At 57.8% G+C, this 18,060-nt stretch overlaps 1 protein-coding gene across 2 annotated transcripts in view; it reads right to left on the bottom strand.

Annotated features, from left to right (window-relative positions):
- Nucleotides 1-457: 457 nt before the first annotated feature.
- The window catches only part of CUEDC1 (CUE domain containing 1), an 85,729-nt gene continuing 68,126 nt past the window's right edge, over nt 458-18,060 (bottom strand). For both annotated transcript variants that reach the window (XM_060646499.3, XM_060646498.3), the window contains 9 exons: nt 16,814-16,941; nt 11,587-11,713; nt 10,665-10,857; nt 9,302-9,406; nt 6,891-6,962; nt 5,978-6,071; nt 5,217-5,275; nt 4,332-4,402; nt 458-2,224 (listed from right to left, as the gene is read on the bottom strand). In XM_060646499.3, coding sequence (XP_060502482.2) covers nt 4,335-4,402; nt 5,217-5,275; nt 5,978-6,071; nt 6,891-6,962; nt 9,302-9,406; nt 10,665-10,857; nt 11,587-11,713; nt 16,814-16,941 — 846 coding nt within the window. In that variant the 3' untranslated portion in view covers nt 458-2,224; nt 4,332-4,334. The remainder of the gene's footprint in view (nt 2,225-4,331; nt 4,403-5,216; nt 5,276-5,977; nt 6,072-6,890; nt 6,963-9,301; nt 9,407-10,664; nt 10,858-11,586; nt 11,714-16,813; nt 16,942-18,060) is intronic.

Below are 18,060 nucleotides of genomic sequence, written 5' to 3'. Positions count from 1 at the left end.
TCCCTGGCATGGGCGGTAGTCCTACACTGCTGGGGAGTAAGGGAAAGAAAGCTAGAGGTCCTTGAATGGGAAGATCTCTACGGGCCTTTGCACCTCCCTGCAGCCTCCCGTCAGTGTCACTCCTGAAGCTTTCTGGATATCTGGGTAAGCTTCCGCCACACACTGGCTTTTGCCTTGGAGTTTTCCTTTGCGGAGGAGCTAGGGATTTTCCCCAGGGCAAACAGGAAGGCGACTGAGCAGAGCAAAGCAGCAGGTGGGCGAGGTTGCCCTGCGGGCGGCAGGTCTCTTCTCCGGAGTGCGCTGCGGAGAAAGCTGAGCCCTCGGGGCCTTACAGACACTGCGGGTTAACTGAGGCAGGTGACCCTCGGGGGCAAGGGGGGGCTCCAGGGGCCAAACCCTGCCCAGGACAAGAAGAGAGGAGGAAGGGTCCAGCCCACACTGCCGGCCACATCAGAGCACCAAGAGAACACCAAGTCTTTATTACAGGAATTCCTATGAAACAGCTCCAAGAAAAAACCCACACATAGGAGAAAAAACAACTAACAAAGCAACACACACAGACGTGGGGCTGGGGCTTCCCCGCCATGCGCCGGGAGGGTCACGGCCACAGCCCAGAGGCCCCTCCTCTGCCCCCCGGGCCCAGGCTGTTCGGAGCTCGGGCTGGCGGCCCAGGGGCTCCTCGGGGGCCACAGGCGGGTCGCAGGGAGCAGCAGAGGGCGGGCGGCCCCGCGCCAGCGCCCTAGGCCCCGCGCGGGTGCCAAACTTGGTCGGGCTCCGCGGTGGCGCTGCGCGTCCCGATCCCCACCCCCACGTCCTCCGGGGGCCGCCTCTTCGGAGCGCGCCGGGAAAGCTGGGCCACCGAGTGCGCCCGGCCTCGGCGGAAGGAGGTGCGATCGCGCCCGCCAAGTCCTCACTATCTAGGGGCGACTTGCGGCCACCAGGGCCCCGCCGAGGCTTGGCTCCCACTTCCAACCTCCCCACCCCGCGCGGTTGGGCTGGGCTGGTTGGTTCTCCACTGCGGGGGCCGCGACGCCTCGTGCCTGCCCAGGCTCCCGGGTTCTCCGGAGAGGTCAGCGCGTTCCCGTCTCGAAGTCTGGCCGGAGAGACCGGGCCAGCCACCCTCCCACTGGCAGTGGTCGGTGCCCGGTAAGGCTCGTAGAACCGGAGTGTGCCTCCTCGGATCATTCACCTTCTTGTTCTAGGCAAGAGACGCCCAGCAAGCCCTTCTGCCCCAGGCGCCCCGCCCCCACCCAGGCTGGCAGCCTCATCCCTCACGCTCCTCAGTCCTGCACTTTCTCAAGGATCACTTCAGAACCTGCTGCTGCCCACCCTTAGTGACAGCAGGACTTCTGCTCAGGGCCCCCACCCCACCCGTGAACCGCGCCCCCCCCCCCTCCCCCGCCTCCCCAGTTCCCATCCAGAATTGGTTTTTGTCTCCTGCCACAGTAAAGAATCCTCCTGCCTGGCCAGAGTCCTCCAGCTCCCTGGGGGCCACCCTCCCCGTCCCTGCTGGGGGCCCATGCAAACCCCAGGGGCAGCCAGAGGGGCGGTCAGTAGATACCTCTCTGCGGTGGCCCGTAACTACTCAGAGGGAGCCTGAGTGACTGCCCAGGGCTCTCCTACCCACGGATCTGTGCAGGGATGGTACCAAGGGTCAGCAGCCCTGGGGAAAAGGCTGGGATGCAGGAAATCATGGGAATCAAGGGCCCAAGGTGCCCAGGAGGGAGCTGAGGATGGGAATGGGGGGGGGGGGGTGTCGGGCAGTGTCTGCTGCCCAGAAGGAGAGATGGGGAAAGGAGAGAGGCAGGGGTTCTGCCTTCGGGCCTTCACCATCCTGCCCTCTTGGGCACCCCCACCTTTGCCTATTTTCCGGGATTTTTTTAAACAAGGTGGGTGGGGGGGTCAAGTTGATGGTGGTTCCTGCATTTCTGCTCATTGCCCATAGAACAGCCTGGCTACAAAAGGGGCCATGATTGGCTGCTGCCCCTAGGGGCCCCAGGTCCTTCCTCCAATCACAGCACAAAACTCCAAAGTTCTAAGTCCCGTGAAAGTGGCAGTGGCAGTGGCAGTGGCTGGGCTGGACTGGGGCCGGAGAATCAGGAGGCCTCAGTACTCAAGCACCATCTGTCCGGCTGCAGCTGGGCCCTTCAGCTGGGGGCCGGTTTTGCTCTCCAGCCGCCTCTGCCAGGTCAGATCTTGTCCGGTGAGGAGGAACTGCTGGCATCTGGTGGGGAAGAGAGATGGAAGAAGTGTTTCAATGGAGCCCAGGGGGTCTTTCCTTGTCAGTGGTTCCTGGAGAGACGGTTTGGGGCAGAAGATACCAAAGACAGGTGCCCTGTCCTTCCTCCGGGGACTCTATGCCAGCCTTGAAACTCTGCCTCGGGTCATGCCCTGCCCCCGCAAACCCAAGCTCCTACAACAGTGAGAGCAGAGCCTCTGGCAGCTAGAGATAGAGTAGGGGGCTGGGGAAGCGGCTGGATAGGAAAGGCTGAGAGGTGGGGAAGGGGCCAGCCCATTCCGGGACGCAGCTGTAGCTCAGATAAGCTGGACCCAGGGGACCTGGAGGGGCAGAAAACTAAACTGGGATCAGAATTCAGCGGGCCACACACACCAGGCTGGGAGTTCGGAAGCCTGTACTCGCTCAAACAGCAAGAGGGGAATGGCAGGAGAGTGGTGTCCCGGAGATGGGGTGAGCAGAGCAGGGGCAGCGAAGAGACCAGCAAGCGTTAACCAGGCCGTGAGAGTTTGCCAGCGCGGGGCTGAAAGGGGTAGGGGAAATGAAATGGGGAAGTCAGGAGGAAGGTGTTGTTTGGCTGCCAGTGAGTTCATACCCAGGGCTGGAAAGACAATCCTGGGCACGGTGGGGATTCAGGGTGGATGTGGCAGACTGAGAGGGAGATTCAGGTTCTGGAGCCCGCTGCACAGAAGTATTGCTGTTGCTATAAATGAGCGTGGTGGACTGCCAGAGAGGAGTGAGAAGACTTGGAAGAGAGTCAAAGGTGGACCTCGGGGGAGAGCTGGGGCGGAGGGACCCAGAGGGCCATCAGGAGCAGGAAGCACACAGCAGAGAGGAAGAGAGGAAGGCGGCCCAGGAGCCCTGGGCCACAGAAGCAGGGTAGGGGGGCGGGGCATGGCACAAAGATACAGAACCGGAGAAGGACCTGGTCCTGCCGGTGACCTTCCTGGATCAACCTGGGGACGGTGGAGAGGAGGCCACTTTTTCACAAGTCGGGCAATGAAGGGAAACGATGAAATCTCTTGGCTTTTAAGATGAGGAGGAACAGGGTATAGACTTGAGGAAGACGCTGGAAAAGGAAAAGCTCGAAGACTTGGAGAGAGAAATAAATGATGGCAAGGTCCTGATGTGGGGGGTGGCTCTGGACCAGACACAGTTTCCCGGGGAGCAGTGGAAAGGAGACCGAATGGCAGCAGCGGTGGGGCTGTGGGGGCCCTTCCCCGGCTGGCCGTATTTGAGCATTCCGGACCAGTGGAAATCGTGGGTGCAGCTCCGTGCATGAGGAAAGACTGAGTGTGTCCACATCGTGGGGGGTGTGACAGGCAGTCACCTTGAAGTGATGTGAAGGCCAGCTGGCCAATCTCCCTCCACTACAACTATCCTGAGGGAGGCAAGTATTTCTTCAGTCAAACAGGGTCATACCTGCCACACCGTCAGCTCAAGGAGCCTTGTAGGACAGCGGCTAGGGGAAGGAAGCATGGGCAGAGAGGGAGTTGGAACAGGGACAGGTTCCACTGAGCCCTGGAGGAGGTGCTGACATTCCCTGATCCACACCCCCACCCCCACCCCCCCACTCCCCGCCAACCCCGGGGATGCACAGGTTAAGAGGAGGAAAAGCAGCCTGAGGGCCCAGGGCTGCAGCCAGAAACAGAGCTGCCTCCAGACAGGCTGTTTCTTCATCTGGTTTTGGCCGATCCTACACCACCCAACCCAAGCAGGCAGTGGGAGGGTTCCGTGTGCTCGGCCGTGGTGAGGCCATGTCACTTTTTCTTAAGTGGCCCTCCCACTGTGCAGTGTGTGTCCTGGACTGTCTTCTCAATTTGGCTGTAAACTCTCAAGGTCAAAGCTGACTTCCCCCCCCTTCTTCCCAGGATCTGGCACAGGCAGGTGTGATTACTCTGCTAGAAGGAAGGAAGGAAGGCAGGCCAAAGACGAGTTCCATGCAGAAGACCATGTCCCCTCTCACAACAAGGGAAGAAAACCAGGACCTGTGCCATCCAGTTGCCTGAGCCCAATGCCTCCGGAGCCCTGGGAAGACACCTCGAGGAGGGCATGGCAGGCCCGGTCTCTGGGCAGCTGTGACTCCAGGCCTTACCTCTTACTGTCCTTCCCGTAGGGCTTCCTCCATCTTGGGTGCGTCCTGACGCCTTCCCCGGAAGTCTTCATCTGAAAAGCAGAGGGAAGTTGTCTCAGCCTCCACCGTGCAGGGTGTCACGCAGGCACGTCCTCCAGGCTGGGCAAGGGAACTGACCCAACTCTCTCCATCCCCCTTGTTTGCTGGGGCACAAGCTGACTCTGGGGTGGGGTGGGGGCGGGGGGATACGTGGGTTTGGTGAGGGCACCAGGGCACAGTGTGGAGTTAGAATACCTAGCTGCTGGCCTGGCTGCATCACTGAGCTCTGAGACCCTGGACAAGTTCTTCCCTCAGCTTCCTCATCTGTAAAATGGGTGCGGAAGTTGCACCCTCCATATGGCCTCTAAGACCCCCCTGGCCCTTGCTTCTGGGTGTCTCCTGACCAAAGGGCCCCTCTGCTCTGAGGCCTAAGGATCAGGTTCAGCTATGGGCCTGCTAGCATCTAAGGCAGTGTCTTTTGGGAGGGACTGCATGCACGCTGAAAGGTGTCTGGGCCCAGAGACTAAAACTGCACAGCGCTTGGTTCTCAAGGGGAGGCCCCTCCACGTGAGTAGCCCTGCCTGCCCCCTCCCACCCCAGGGAAGACTCCCCAGAAACAGCACCTGACACTTTGTGCTCCAGGGAGAGATCTAGGTGGAGGTGCGGCCGGGGCCCCCTTCGGGGAGTGGAAGGGAGAGGCGACACGAACCAAGCAGGAGGACCCATTTCCTTGGGTCACCTGCCCACCTATCCATGATGTATCCCCCCCAGGTTGGGCCCACCCATGAAATAGCCGGGCCCTCCTCTTGGAGGATCACCCATCACAAGCAACTTAGAGCTCCAGCTTCCCTGCCCTCCTCGCCTCACCACAAGTGTGACCCTCCACGTCGTCCAGCAGATTAGCCGTTGACACCGCAGCTCCCAGCCTGCCAGGCCATTCAGGAAAACGTCTCAGGGGTGGGGGGGGCACTGCCATCGTCCTCCAGTTGTACCGCCCCCTGCCCCTGGCTGGCTACCACCCACTGCGAGTCCAGGAGACTCCTTCCCTTCCAGCCTTCTCCCCCAGGGCTCCCCAAAGCCTCCTTTCCTTGGGGGGGGGGAGACTTTCTCACCCAGCTCCCATCTCTGGGGTGGAGAAGGGGCTTCCTCCCTGCTCCCCACTGGCCGTTTCAGCTTCTAGTAGCCTGGGTCCCATGTGGCAAGCATGGGTGGGAGTCTAGGTTAAAATGTGGAAAACCCTATTTTTCCTCAAGGAACCACTGAAAGCGAGGAGGCAGGGGACAAAGAGGAAAGTGGGGAGGTAGCAAGAGCTACAGATCAATTCAACTCAGGAAATCAGGGAGAGGTGTGCTGGTTTCAGTGGAAGAACCAAGTTTTCTCCCAAGAGCAGATTAGCCCGGCCAGAAAGTGGAGCTCTCTCCTTGGGAGCCCACAGAAGGCAGCAGGAGACGCTGGCCTGTCCCCAGGGCCGGTCACGGTGGTCCAGGCAGGGCGGTGGGCTGGCCTCGGGCGCGCGGAGGAGGGGGGTGGCCGCAGAGCCGGTCCCAGCCCCAGGGAGAGCGCAGCCCCGGCAGTCTGGCCAGGGGGTCGGCGCCCGCAGCCCCCCAGCGCCAGGCCGGAAAGGATACGACTGGTGCTTGGACAAGTGTTTCCTCTTTGACTTCCTCATCCTGGTCTTCTCGGAGAAGGCCCTGGCCAGCTCAAACAGCTTCCTCCGGGTGGCTGGGGCAGAGAGACCCGTGAGCGGAGAGCCGCAGCCACGGGGCCATCCCGCTTTCCCCCGGGTGGGAGGGCGACAGGAACGCGGCGGCGGTGGCTGCAGCGGCGGGTGGCCGGGCATCCCCAAGCAGGGAGGCTGCCCTCCCGGCCCGGCCTGCAGGGGCAGCAAAGGCCACCGAGAGCAGGACCAGGCCCGGGCAGGCAGCCCGAGATCCGGGTATTCCTTCCCCAGCTGTGACAGACACCGATGCGTCTTGGCTGTCTTTCCCGCCGCCGCCTCTCCCGCCCCCTTCACCACCTCCAGAGTCGGTTCTGGGATTTCCATGACTAATCCGAGATTTTCCCTGAAATGGAGCCTGGAAGGATGGCAGCCTCATTCACACGTGGTTGGGTGGTGGGGAGGGGAGGAGGGGGGTAGGTTCGTCCTGGCCGCCAGGACTCTGCGGGGAGAGGTCACCGACCCCTCTGGCCTCCTGCCTGCAGACAGTGGGCTTAACACGGGCCTCCCCACTCATCAGGCCAAGTCCCCTCAAGCCACAAAGAACGTGAACTCTGAAACAGGGACGGGGTGGGGTGGGTGCAGCACATTATTATTTTTCTGCAGACAGCTGGCTCAAGAGGATTTAAAACTTAATTTGTATCCACACTCAGCCGCAGAGAGGGAAGCGAGGCAGGAAGGCTGAGGGAGCCAGCCTGCGATTAAAATGTCACTTTGGTTCACCCAGAGTCAGCTACCTTAAAAACACCCGTGCCTCCTTCCCTCCTACGAGGCCACAGGGCCTGTCTTAGAAGAGATGGGGAGGGGGCCTAGGCAGGACTCACATTTTCCCATGTGTTTTAACTTGTCCCTGAATAAGGCATCTTCAGACACAGCAGGATTGGCGTCACTGGTTCCTGGAAGGGGAAGACACCTCTGAGGTCCGGCTGCAGAGGGAGAGTAGCTGCCCAAGGCCCCGGGGCTGGGGGCCCAGGGGAAGCAGGTCAGGGCTGTCCCCATAGGACAGGGGACGGCCCCAACCCTTCCATTTGAGGAGAGAGGCAAAAATCAGGCTTCTTCCCTAACCAAGAGGGAGCTTTAAGAAAGGAGGACACTAGGGGCACCTGGGTGTCTCGGTAGGTTCAGCCTCCAACTTTGATTCAGATTATGATTTCACAGTTCCTAAGTTTGAGCCCCGTGTCAGGTCTGTGCTGACAGCTCAGAGCCTGGAGCCTGCTTCAGATTCTGTGTCTCCCTCTCTCTCTGCCCCTCTCCCGCTCATGTTCTGTCTCTCTTTCTAAAAAATAAATATAAGAAAAAAAAAAAAAGAAAAAGAAAGGAGGGGCGCCTAGGTGGCTCAGTCAGTTAAACAAACCGACTTCGGCTCAGGTCATGATCTCGCGGTTCGTGAGTTCGAGCCCCGCGTCGGGCTCTGTGCTGACAGCTCAGAGCCTGGAGCCTGCTTTTGATTCTGTGTCTCCCTCTCTGTGCCCCCCACCCTGCTTGCACTCTCTCTCTCTCCTTCAAAAATAAATAAACATTAAAAAATATTTTTTTTAATAAAATAAAAAAAAAAAGAAAGAAAGGAGGACACTAGGGGTTTGAGGAGGACTTCTTTCTCTGCCAAGCCCTGCTTTGCTTTTTTGTGTAAAAGGCAAGACAGTGGTATGTCCTGTGTGCGCGGCTCACACACTCTTCCAACCGTCCACTGCTCTGACCAACTCCATGTTCCGCAAAGCCATGCTGGTAGCTTGAAACCAGTATGGTGGGAGTGTTTACATCATGGAAGTCACAGACGCTAAGCACTGGGGCTGCCCCTGCACCCTGATCTGGCTGTTAGATACTCACCAGCACACAGAGGCTGGCCTGCAGCCTGACCCAGTGAGAGGGTTAATAAGGGAATGGAGACGAGGCGTGGGCACAGAGCAGACATTTGTCCGTGCTGATTCCCTTCTCCTTCCTGCCTGGGTCAGCTCCTCCATTAACTCCCTCCAGACATGGAGTTCCTGACTCCTTAGACAATGAGTAGGAATGAGAATAGGGCCAGTTCCCAAGTCAAAACCCAGCTGGCCACCTAGAGTCTCCCCGATCACTCAGCACCCACTTGCATCTCTCGCTGCCCTTCTAAAGCCCCTGCTCTCCACCCTGCAACTCGGCTAATCCCGAGTCACCTTGCCTGCTAAGTCCCCTGTGAGTCATTATGATCCATCCCAGCAGCCCTGGTGTGTCTAGTTAATTCAGGATCAAGGACAAGAGACTGTCGTTAAGACTACCAGATGCACATCTGGTGGGGCCTAAGCTCCAAGCCTGTTGCTTATGAATCAGTTCCACAGGATTTTCTTCCTCTGAGCTGGGATCAGCTGAGCTCCCATCCTCTGCTCTACCACCCCACTCCACGGCGTGATGTGAGGTGCGCTTTGGGCAAAAGCCGCTGCTGCTTCTTCCTCTGAGGTGGGCAGCCTACGTACGCAGGAAGGAACTGACTGGCTAGGGGTCCCGACGCACACACAGGGACACATGGGCAGGGTCCAGATGTCAAGTACGGAATCTAGGCCTCCTAGACCTCTCTGTTCCCATGTTCCCAGCTCCAGCCTGACGCTTCTTCATGCATCCCAACAGCCTGCTGTCCCTTCCTGGCCCACCTCTAGCGGGTTAGGGCTCCTGGAGGGGCCTGCCCCTCTTTTGGGGCAGTTCTTGCTTCTTACCACCTTGTACATGAAACTCAAAGTTCTCTTCTTCCAACACTAGGGCAGGGCCTGGCTACGACGGGGATTCCCCCAGCGAATGAATGAATAAACCCTTCCCTGCCCTTCTCACCATGAGCATTTGCTATAATCAGTGTGTCCTCAGCTTTGCTGGTTGGTTCTACCCCTTTGGGGGATGTTTCTCCTGCATTCCCCAGGGCGGAGATCAAGCCTTAGAAGTCTTTGAGTCCTTCCTGAGCCCACCCACCACGGGACATATGTGATGTTGTATGTCCCCTTCTTGGCCATGCTCCAGGCACTTTCTGAGCTCAGCCAGCCTGTTAGCCAATCCCAGGGGGGGTTCCAGCAGCCACTGGATTGGTAAGAGTCCAGGCCTGCTAAGTGGAGGGCCATGTCGCTCACAGTTCTGACGCCACAGTGCGGTGGTGGGGTCAGAACCCTCCCCTCCAGCCTATTTCCTCACCCTACCTCTAAACTCCAAACACGCAAAGCACAGCTGGGGTGTGAGTCTCTATGCCCTCTGGGCCTCTCTCCTAGGAAGGCAAGGTTACCTGGGGCAGGAGAGGGAAAGCCAAAGTCATTTCCCACAGCCACGCTGTTGCTGCTGCTGCTGCTGCTGTTGGATTTGGATTTCTGGGACTCGTATTTCAAACGATCTGGAAAAGGACCACATTCCTGTCAGGACAGTTAGCTCTCTCCCAGGGGCACCCTGGGCTGAGACACAGGAGGTCGTTGGCGGCTAAGGCCCCAGATCTCACATGACACACACAAAATATGTGCACACACACGTCAACCGGCTCTCAAAGAACCAGCCGTACCATAGAAACTACTGCCCTGACAAGCACGTGGATGGAATGTTAGAACATCAGAATTAGAAGGACGCTGAGAGATCATGTAGTCCAACCCTTCATTTAAAAGGAAAGGCCCTGGGGTGCCGGGGTGGCTCAGTGGGCTAAGAGACTCTGGATTTCAGCTCAGGTCATGATCTCACGGTTCATGGGATACAGCCCCGCGTCAGTCTCTACAGCTGACAGCATGGAGCCTGCTTGGGATTCTCTCTCTCCTCCTCTCTCTCTGCTCCTCCCCCGCTTGTTCTCTCTCTCTCTCTCTCTCTCTCTCTCTCTCTCCAGCTGACAGCATGGAGCCTGCTTGGGATTCTCTCTCTCCGCCTCTCTCTCTGCTCCTCCCCCGCTTGTTCTCTCTCTCTCTCTCTCTCTCTCTCTCTCTCTCTCTCTCTCTCTCTCAAAATAAATAAACTTTAAAAAAATAAAGTAAAATAAAATAAAATAAAATAAAATGCCAGGCCCTGAGACCCCAGCACCTGTGCTGCAGGTCTGGAGCCAACCTTCTCTCTGCACACCTTACTCCTCCCCAACCACACACTGTCAGCCACACACACACACACACCACACACACACACACACACACACACACACACACACCCTCACAAGACAGGCCTCCCACAGGCCTCTCACCGCACCCCACCACAGACAAACTCCCACCCTGAAGGAGAAAGGCAGCCAGACTGGGAACTACAGTCCCCAGCCAGAGATAACCCAAACTGCCAAAACACTTGAGAGGCCCTGCTCTGATGTCCTCTGCTCAGAGAGCCCCTATGGAGCCAGCTCCAGGCCACGGCCAGTGCCTGGCACAGGGGCAAAGAGGGGGCCTAAGAAGGCACATCCCTCTTGCTCTGAGTCCCAGGGGAGGGAGAAGAGTTGGCCACTGACCCGTGTCCCTGTTGGCAGAATCCCAGAATCCCGGGGGGGCTAACTTGGTGGGGGTCGTGTATCAACAGGACAGAAGCCACCTTGGCCTCCAGCTCAGTGCCTCATCTGAGCCCCAAGGCTAAAGCCAACTCCAGCCCCCTTCCCCACCACAGAAGTGACCGTGGCACCACGCCCGGTGCACCACCTCTCTCCAGCGCCAGGAGGAAGTCCCGGTTGCGCTGCAGCTCCTTCATGAACTCCTCGTTCTGCAGGAAGAGCGCGATCCTCTCGTCCTCCAGGTACTGCTTCCAGCGGTTCTCCTGGTCCCGGGACCCGGGCCCAGCCACGGGGGGCAGGCCTCTCTCTCCGCTCGTGGGCTTGGAGCCCCCAGTGTTACCCTGACGGGGAGGCAAGCACACCGAATGGCTTCTCGCAAGGGCACGTGCCGCACAGACATCCACGCACATCTGGGTGCACACGTGCTCTTTCCCAGGAGCCTCCAGCCGCACCCTGGGGCCTGCACCTGCTACTGAGCTCTAAGGGTCAGCCAAAATCCAACTTAGCAGGCCAGAGGCCTCTCTGCGGGGAAAGTGGCTAGGTCTTAAAAACTATTTTTCCTCCCCCTTGGACCACCCCATCCCTCGTCAGTCCCGAGGGATCAGTCCTGAAAAGTGATCTGCAAACTGCTCAATAGCTTGGCTAGCTCCACATGGATTCCCAAACTCCCAACTCCCCCTGTCCTACCTGTCCCAGGGCGAGGCCCCCTTCTGCAGGGCCCCTCGGGCTGTGCCAACGTCAGGGGCAGAAGCTGCCCCTGGCCGTTTCCCACGGGAGGGAGGGAAGGTGCTCTGCCCTTCCACGGCCAGTTGCCCCCAGGCCCACCTCCCTCCAGCCTGAGCTGATGGCTGCAGCCACAGACTCCTCAGGGCTGTCACCTTTCCTGGGCGGAATAGGAAACCTGCAGGCCCAGACAGGAAATGAGGCTTTGGGCTCAGCGTTTTTTCCTTGCGAACCCAAGGCAACAGAAATAGCTCACCCGGGCTTAAACATCAGGAAGTGAAAACGGCTGGCACAAGCCGTGGGCAAGCGGAGGTGTGGCACAGGCAGCTAGGGGCTTCCCCCGTTACCTGAATGCTGTCCAGCTGCTGGGGCAGGATGCGGAGAAAGTCATCCGGGAGGTTGCCCAGCAGTGGTGGGTTCCAGTTACGATAGCGCCTCTGGCTCGAAGCAGGTCCGGAGCTCAGCACATCGATGCTGGAGGATGAGAGGGAACAATGAGGAGGGAACGGTCAGGCCCAAACACGGGGGTCCCGGCCCATCACACCGGGAAGCTGCTCAGAATGGTGTTTCTGCTCTGAAGCCTCCCAAGGCCTCCAGTGCCTCCAGAACGAAGGCCGAGGGCTCCAGTTCATTTTCCCAATCAGGCCTCTGCTAACCTCAGTCTCTGGCCCCAGGGCCTAGCCTTCTCGTGCTCCAGACAGTCCCTGCTCTCCAGCCACCCTGTGCCCTCAAGATCTCTAGGCCTAGAGCACTCTGTGTTCACGGCGCTCAAGTTGCGTGTCATGGATTCACAGGTAGATGTTTACGAATGTCCTCTAAACACAGCGGCATTTCCCTAGCACCCAGGACAGTGTGCCCTCACGGCTGCTGAGAACAGGTGTGCTCCCAGTGACCAGACACATAAACCACCAAGCCCAGTCCGCCCGAATGTTGGTTTGCCGGGGTGGGGGGGGACATGGGGACGGCAGGATCCCTACAGAGTAGAGCAGATCCAGGCTCCAGTTCTGGCTCAGTCACAGCCAGCAGGACGGTCCTGGGCAAGACCTTGCTCCCCTCTGGGACTCAGCTTCCTCATGGAAAAACTGCCTCCCTGCCCAAGCATACAGGAGCCCCTCATGAGGCTCTGAGGCTATGTCTTTTTTTTTTTTTTTTTTTTTAATTTTTTTTTAATGTTTATTTATTTTTGAGACAGAGAGAGACAGAGCATGAACAGGGGAGGGTCAGAGAGAGGGAGACACAGAATCTGAAACAGGCTCCAGGCTCTGAGCTGTCAGCCCAGTGCCCGACGCGGGGCTTGAACTCACGGACCGCGAGATCATGACCCGAGCTGAAGTCGGCCGCTTAACCAACTGAGCCACCCAGGCGCCCCTCTGAGGCTATGTCTTGAACAGAGTTCTGAAAAGGCACATTGAAGGTGGGAATGGAAAGTTTCTTGTTCCAAGAGGTGCTCAGGAGCGGCTCCTCATTCGCAAGGTGCCTGGCAGGAGGTCCGAGGGCCAAGGCAGAGGCCAACGGTGGAGGGGAAGGCGTGTGCAGGCAGAGAAGGGGGGCCATGGGCCCCCCCTGACCCCCAGCCTTCTGCCCTGCCATTCCGGGCCTGAGGGCAGCCTGGGGCCAGGCCAGGAGCTCCCCACAGCTCCTCGGCAGCCTGCAGCGTGGCAACCGCAGGACACGTGTTCTGCTGAATCAGGGAAATGACACACACAGAAGGCAGCGGGCTGGGGGTGGCGGCCACTCTCGCCTGGCTTTGATTTGTCTCCAGCTCCAGGAATCCCGCCCGCCCCCTCACTAGAGGGGAGCTTTTCCGGGCTGCCGCTGACTGTGGAAATAACTTCCTTTCCTTTTCTATTTTGGGCGGGTGGCCTGGCAGGACGAGGGGGGGTGCGGGGGCGGCAGCAGACGGGATAACAAGCTGCTAAGTGCGCGGTGGGAGCCAAGGAAACCAGCACGCTGTCCACCCTCTCGTGTACAGGTGAGGGACTGCTCCAGAAGAGCACACATCACCACCCGCGACTCTGAGTCCTAGGCGGATCTCTCTCCACATCACTCTGCCACCTGTCACTGTTGGAGGCTTCATTTCTCCCAAGGGCCCGAGGCAGAGGAGAGGATGTCTCTTGGGGACTCGCAGACCACCCGGGTTGGTCCCAGCACAGAGAATTCCTCTCCAGCACCTTCCCCTAGGACACAGGTACCCACCCCAACTCAACCACACCCAGAGCCACCCAGGCAAGGGCAGAGAGAGACTCCCAGAATTGCATTGGGACCCCTCTGGCCATTAGTTACTGAGACCAAGAGGCGAGGGGGGACAGGAGCCGGAGGCCCCCTCCTCAGCCCCATTTCCCTGACTGCTGGGCCCGTGGTCCCAAGGAAGGACGTGCCCAGTCCCTCCCCAGCCCTTGCCCTGGCACCAGCAGAGATGAGGTCAGCCACAGCTGCGAGAGCCGGGGGGGGGGGGGGGGGGGGGGGGGGCCTGAGCCCAGGCAACTCCATTGTGGTCGGAAAGGAATGTCAGAAATGAGCTGAGAGGCAAATAAAAAACTTCTAAGGCTGTAATTTCAATGGAAAAACAGCAGGTGGCCAGTGCGGAGGGGTGCCTTTGGGTTTGAGAGACCTCTTTCATCCCTCAGATAGAGGGAAGGGCAAGCTGGGGGAGGGGAAGGAGAGAGAAGGCTGGGAGGCTCTCCTGGCCCCTAGACCCCAAAACTAAAACCGCACACCCATCAGACCCGCAGGTTTACCCAGGGAACATCACACTCGAGGAAGATTTCAGACATAAACCTCCCAGGCAGGAATTTTGGTAAACACTGGACACTGAGGCCCAGATGGATCCAGGCCCTGTCCAGGGACACACAGATGGGGCCAGTGAAATCTGGGCCTAGGGGTCCTGACTTTCCGGGCACTTACCCCTCGGATCACCCTGCCTCTCTGTGTCTGAGCAAGGCAAGCTCCCAAACCCTGCCGCCCTGGCTGCAGTCCCTCAGGGACCTCCTGCTATTCCTCCCCCAAACCCCTTCCTGGCAGCCAGACGGAGATTGTTAAAACACTAACCTGATCCTGTCACTCTCCAGCTTAAACCTGCTGGCTGCAGGATAAGACCAAAGCTCCTCAGAGGACCCAGAGGCTCCCCATGACCTCCAGCCTTCAAGGCCATTCCACATTTCCCGGAGTTCCCCGGAATCCTGAAGCTCCTGGATGGTTCCCCCTTTCCTGCCTCCTGGCTTTTGCACATGCTGCTTCCATTGCCTGAAATGCCCTCCTGTCCTCTACCTCTCCAGGACACAGCTCAGACATGAGTTCCTCTAGGCAGGCTTTCTTGCCCCAGCCCCGTACCTCCCCCAGACTCCGATCTCCTTGGGGGTCAAGGCAATGCTATATTCATCTCAGCGTCACACACATGGTTCAGCACCTGCATGTTGCAGGTGACTCAATAAATGCTGGAAATGAATGTTCTACGCCTGGAGATGGCCTAGGGGCATATCTGGGCTATCCTGGGACAAAGGGGCACACGCTCAGAGCCTGGCCCCGCTTCTTCTGAACACTGGCCCCTGAGAGAAGCCTCACCACTGGTCTCAGTGTTCCACATTAGAGCTCAGAGGCCAGTGGTACAGCCAGGGATGGGAGGGAGCAGGAAACCACAGATAGTAGGTCTGATTCACGCCTGGGACTGCTAAGTGCTCCACGCACGGTATCTCTTTTAGTCCTTACAGCAGTGCCGAGGCCGGGATTAGTAGTCCCACTTCACATGTGAGGGGAGCAAAGCTCAGAGAGGTTAGGTAGTGAGCCAAAGCCCACACAGCAGAAGCACCTAAAGTATCAGAAGTTGGGCAGCTGAAAGACAGGGGTGGGAGAGCACTTTCCTTTTTTCTGACTGCACGACTCAAGTTCTCTTCCCTGTATCCTTCCCAGGCCTAGCGAAGCCTTCATTTCCAGGTCTCAGGGCTCTGGAGCCTTGGTCTAGTGCTGAGGTCATCCTGCCCCCAACAGTGGCTTCAATCACTGAGCTGCACCGCCCCTGCCCGCAGCCCTACTGCACCCACAGCAGCTGAACACCCGGCCAAAGGAGAGGAAGAAGGATGTGGCCGGGGTCCCCCTGGGTTCACGCTGGGATCCCATCTCTTACGGCCTCAGTTTTCGCTTCTGAAAAACAGGCAGAACCACTTTGCCTGACAGAAACTGCACCTTTTGCGAAAGCATCTCGGCATATTTTTAAAAAAGAAAGAAAAGTCGAAGGAAAACTATTTAGCCCTGGGTTCCATGACCTGTGCCAGGCTGCCAGTCCTGCCAAGGCCTCACCCAGACCAACCCACTTACTCCCTGCCTCTCCCCCGCCCCACACTGCAGCCTCCTGGCACCCCCTGCAATCAAGGAAGGACCCAGCTCTGCTCCTCCCCCTGACTCAAAACATTGTCCCCTCTGCCGTGTAAACTTCTAGGCCTCCATCAGCTCCTCTGAGCTGCAACCGCAGAGAATGTTCTCATAAAGGGAGGCAACAGACAGCAGCAAGGACATTGGTTGTGGACTCAGAACCAAATCAAAGCTCAGCTCTGTAGTCTTGAGCAAGTTACGAAACCTCTCTTAGGCTTCGCTTCCTCCCCTGTGAAATGAGGATGACAGTGCCTGCCTCCTAAGCGGCGAACGTACAAAGCCTCACCGGTTTCCAGCACTTAGTAAACGGTAGCTGCTGTTACTCTCCATGGGGGTGTGACAGAGTTCACTACTGCCATCTGAGGCTCCCAAGATCCCCAGAAGAAACGATCCACTGGAAAAGTCCCCTGTCCCATCATGTGTCCCCACTCCTCAGCACCCCCGCCCTGAGCCATTCTAAGGAAATGAAACTCCCGGACACAGAGGCACCTGGACTCCACCCAGCAGCCCCCCTACAGACACGAGGCACAGAAAAACAAGCCCCCGAGAGACCGTGGGACCCCTCTGGCAACGAGCTTCCGGTTAAACTTCGAAATTACAGAGTCCCTCACCTGCCAGAAGTCTCCAAGGACCCAGCAGTCCATTCCTCGGTCTCCAATTACCAGACTATCCCAGAAAAAGACTTAACTTGCTCCCATTGCCTGAAAATCCCCACGACATGCCTAGGCCAGGGATAGCCAATAGATCTCCATTCCATCAGTCACTGAGGACTCTGGGAGTGCTGTGTTGGAGAGGATTCTGAAGCTCTGTCTCAACGGAGCAGGAAAGAGCACAGTGATCAATTAGTAATGTTTGCCGACGGCTCAGGAGGGGAAGCGTCAGTACATGTTTCTCCCACGTGCATCAGCCTTGACTGTAAGATCCCAGAGAGCAGGGCTGAGCCTTATTTAACATCGTGTCCCCAGTCACCTTCAGCACAGCACTTGGCCTAGAGGATGAATTTAGTGAATATTTGCTCTTTCGATCCTTACGGCATGAAAGTTCTCCTTGGTATCTAGCTAAAATGTCTCTTGCTGCTGTAGAAGCCTGTTCTTGGTGGAATGATATACTGAGGGGTCCAGCCAAGTTTCCCACTGTGTTTGTTTCTCAAGCCCAACCCCTGATCCCTTGCCCCACCGCCCTGAGCCCGGAGAGGAGATGGATTCTCACCGGGGAGGTGGGGTGGGGGGAGCCAGCGGGTAAGGCCTGTCGAACATGTGCATGTGGTAGGCTGGCGGGGAGTATACAGGCGGGGGTTCTTCATCGGAGCTATCAGGTTCCAAAGTCCTCTCCAAGATCTATATCAGACACAATAAAAAAAAAAAAAAATGTTAACAATCCTTCCCTGAATTTACATAACATTCAGACAAAATCACAAGTGTGGGCAAGGATGCATAGTAAGGGAACGCTGTGCTGCTGGTGGGGGTGTAAAGGGACACGGCCGCCACTCTGCTAAACTGTTTGGGCTTCTGTAAAGCTAAACGCATGGCCGCCTCTGACCCTACAGTTCCAACATACTCAATGGGCATGAAAGCACACGTCCCCGAAAGAATGTTCAGAGCAGCATTACCCACCCAAGCAAGCTTTAAAAACAGGCGAAACAAATCACAGTGCTAGAAGTCAGAGCAATATGACCTCTGCGGGGGGTGGAGAAGGCTGCGAAGACACCCGGATTCCGGGCTCTGCTGATGTTTCTTGACCCGGGTGCTGGGGAAACTTCATCGAGCCACACGGCCACACGTACCCTTCGGTATGTGTGTTCCTTCTGATAAGTAACTTTAACGTCATTCATGCTCTCAGACTGCCTCTACCTCAATTAGCTCACCTTAACCTCAAACGACTTGGCAAGGTACGATAAGGATTGTTACTCCCATTTTACAGATAAGGAACTTGAGACCCAGGTTGACTAAGTGACATGGCAAAGCCATGTGTTCTTTTCAGAACTGAGTTTTCAACTTGGACATGGCGTCCACAGCAAAGACCTGTCTGTCAGGCACAACGCCTACACACCCTGGTTGGATTCTGGGGGGGAACAGTGGCAAGGGGAGAGACCCAGGTCTCAGGGAGACCTGAGAGACCCAGAATGTCTCTCCCTCCTGGACTCCTCTCTTCATCCAGAAGCCAGAAAGAGGGGCAGGGAAAAGCCAAGGGCTGGGCCAGACCCAGGGCTCCTGCGCCGTGGACTGACCTAGATCCTTCCCCAGTGATCCACAGGGGAGTCCGGGGCAGGAGGCGACCATCAACCAGGAGATCCCAGGTCAAACCAACCCCAGCTGACCTACACCTTAGCTTCCCGTCCTCTGCTCCCCACTTCTGTTTCCATCTCCTCCAAGACCAAGGAACATGGGAAGGGCTCAGAGGCTGTCAATGGGCCTGAGGCCCCAGGCCCTGCCTTTTAGCCCCGAGTAAGTTTGCAG

Source organism: Panthera onca, chromosome E1 (genome assembly GCF_046562875.1).
Source record: "Panthera onca isolate mPanOnc1 chromosome E1, mPanOnc1 haplotype 2, whole genome shotgun sequence".
In the NCBI taxonomy this organism is placed as follows: Eukaryota; Metazoa; Chordata; class Mammalia; order Carnivora; family Felidae; genus Panthera; species Panthera onca.
The sequence above is the reverse complement of the archived record's forward strand: the minus strand, read 5'-3'. Positions and strand labels throughout refer to the sequence as shown.